At 45.4% G+C, this 2689-nt stretch overlaps 1 protein-coding gene across 1 annotated transcript in view; it reads right to left on the reverse strand.

The window, feature by feature from the left end:
* LOC138366838 (clumping factor A-like) overlaps positions 1-1396 on the reverse strand; it is a 3582-nt gene extending 2186 nt beyond the window's left edge. Inside the window, exon 1 of the mRNA XM_069328125.1 lies at positions 1339-1396. Within this exon, the coding sequence (XP_069184226.1) occupies positions 1339-1396 (58 nt within the window). The remainder of the gene's footprint in view (positions 1-1338) is intronic.
* Between the last annotated feature and the right edge of the window lie 1293 nt (positions 1397-2689).

Consider the following 2689-nt stretch of genomic DNA (forward strand, 5'->3'; position numbering starts at 1 on the left):
GAGAAAGACGTAAACACATAAACCACAGTAACATCACATAACTGTGGTTCAATGGTGAACGCTGTTGGCTCACAATCGACTCGTCCTGGGTTCGAATCCTGGGCAGGCGGTCGAGAGAGCGTGGACGGTTCTCAAGCACGCTTCATATTCGAGAAAAACTATAGTTTCCCACCAGCAAGTTCAAATGGCAGCAACTTTACAGAGCCGCAGCCCACACTGCCACGGACTGCCAGGTAATTAATGGAAAGTCTCCAGACAGTAAGATAATGAATGGATGATCTTTCCTCGAATGGTTTATTAAGTATATTAAAGAAAAGAACACGCTGTACTTAGTCTTACATTCTTTAAGAACTCTGGTGACACATCTTGAAGCCGCGTGGGCACCTGTGTATGACGTCAATGTTAATATATATATATATATATATATATATATATATATATATATATATATATATATATATATATATATATATATATATATATATATTATCTTGAACGTTGTGTATCTTGAAGAATAATCATCACATATTTATTAAGTTATAACAATATAAACTCAGGTTGACTAACTCTCTCTCCCTCTCTCAAGAAGGAACGTCGTACTCATAAATGAATTTTGGTCTTGGAGGAAAGCAATCACCATCAGCAACATGAGATCATAATAAAAGCAAGCTGCGCGCTGGGACATCTCGCTGCTGAAGGGACGATCAACTAAGATGTGGAGTTTCTCAAGGGGTCCGGAGGGTGTATTTTCAAGATCATGCCGCGTCTGGAGTGATATATCACTCCTGAAGCCGTAATTGGTTTCAGTCGCAACACACACAGCAGGAGCCAGAACGCACAAATACTACTACAAGATTTAATTTTTTATTATACTTCTTAGATAGCTTAATGTTAAATTGAATTTCCTGAAGATTCCTTAACTTTTACATTGTGTAATACGAATGATGGAAATCCCAGTGTTTTTAAGGGGATAATATTAAGGATAGTACTCCAGATAATTATATATAGCTTGTCATGTTTATTGAAGTAGGATGTTATATAGACAAGGGGGCCAGATTCACGAAAGCACTTACGCAAGCACTTACGAACGTGCACTTCTTTCCTCAATCTTTGACGGCTTTGGTTACATTTATTAAACAGTTTACAAGCCTGAAAACTTCCCATTCAACTGTTGTTATTGTTATAAACAGCCTCCTGGTGCTTCGGAGCTCATTAACTGTTTAATAAGTGTAAACAAAGCCGCCAAAGATTGAGAAAAGATGTACAGGTTCGTAAGTGCTTGCGTAACTGCTTTCGTGAATCTGGCCCCTGGACTTGCTTTTGTGTGTCAGATGATACCTGCTGACATAGTAAGAGTCGCGTCCAGGGCGCGGTGGTGAGCAGACGTGCTTGTCATCGCTCTCGGCTGGCGTGTTGACTGATGAGCCTGTAGCCTCACTTGTGAGCCTGTAGCCTCACTTGTGAGCCTGTAGCCTCACTTGTGAGCTTGTAGCCTCACTTGTGAGCCTGTAGCCTCACTTGTGGGCCTGTAGCCTCACTTGTGAGCCTGTAGCCTCACTCGTGAGCCTGTAGCCTCACTTGTGAGCCTGTAGCCTCACTTGTGAGCCTGTAGCCTCACTTGTGAGCCTGTAGCCTCACTTGTGAGTCGTAGCCTCACTTGTGAGCCTGTAGCCTCACTTGTGGGCCTGTAGCCTCACTTGTGAGCCTGTAGCCTCACTTGTGAGCCTGTAGCCTCACTTGTGAGCCTGTAGCCTCACTTGTGGGCCTGTAGCCTCACTTGTGAGCCTGTAGCCTCACTTGTCAGTCGTAGCCTCACTTGTGAGCCTGTAGCCTCACTTGTGAGCCTGTAGCCTCACTTGTGAGCCTGTAGCCTCACTTGTGAGCCTGTAGCCTCACTTGTGAGCCTGTAGCCTCACTTGTGGGCCTGTAGCCTCACTTGTGAGCCTGTAGCCTCACTTGTGGGCCTGTAGCCTCACTTGTGGGCCTGTAGCCTCACTTGTGAGCCTGTAGCCTCACTTGTGAGCCTGTAGCCTCACTTGTGAGCCTGTAGCCTCACTTGTGGGCCTGTAGCCTCACTTGTGAGCCTGTAGCCTCACTTGTCAGTCGTAGCCTCACTTGTGAGCCTGTAGCCTCACTTGTGAGCCTGTAGCCTCACTTGTGAGCCTGTAGCCTCACTTGTGAGCCTGTAGCCTCACTTGTGAGCCTGTAGCCTCACTTGTGGGCCTGTAGCCTCACTTGTGAGCCTGTAGCCTCACTTGTGGGCCTGTAGCCTCACTTGTGGGCCTGTAGCCTCACTTGTGAGCCTGTAGCCTCACTTGTGTGGTCATTGTTGGGGTGGAGTATGGGCCATCATTGACTCCTACACACTTCCACTTAAGCGGAAGGAGTACGTTGGACTCAAGTTCAATTGCAACACTGAATTATGACCTGATCTACGCGATGATCTTCGACGTGCTACAGATCAAGATGGATGAAGTGTTTGGTTTCCAACCACTGCCAGGAAACAGAGTGGTGGTGAAATTTGAAAACAATGTGACGTTTTTCCGAGTTTCTGATGAAGTTTGATGGAGACATTATCAGTTTGCCTAATGGGAAAGGGTCGGTGCAAGTGATTAATTTGAGCAAAACGTTTACATATGTTTCTATGAGGGAAGCGCCGTTTGAAATGTCGAATAGAACTATTGCATAC

The sequence above is a fragment of the Procambarus clarkii genome, chromosome 20 (assembly GCF_040958095.1).
Source record: "Procambarus clarkii isolate CNS0578487 chromosome 20, FALCON_Pclarkii_2.0, whole genome shotgun sequence".
Lineage (NCBI taxonomy): Eukaryota > Metazoa > Arthropoda > Malacostraca > Decapoda > Cambaridae > Procambarus > Procambarus clarkii.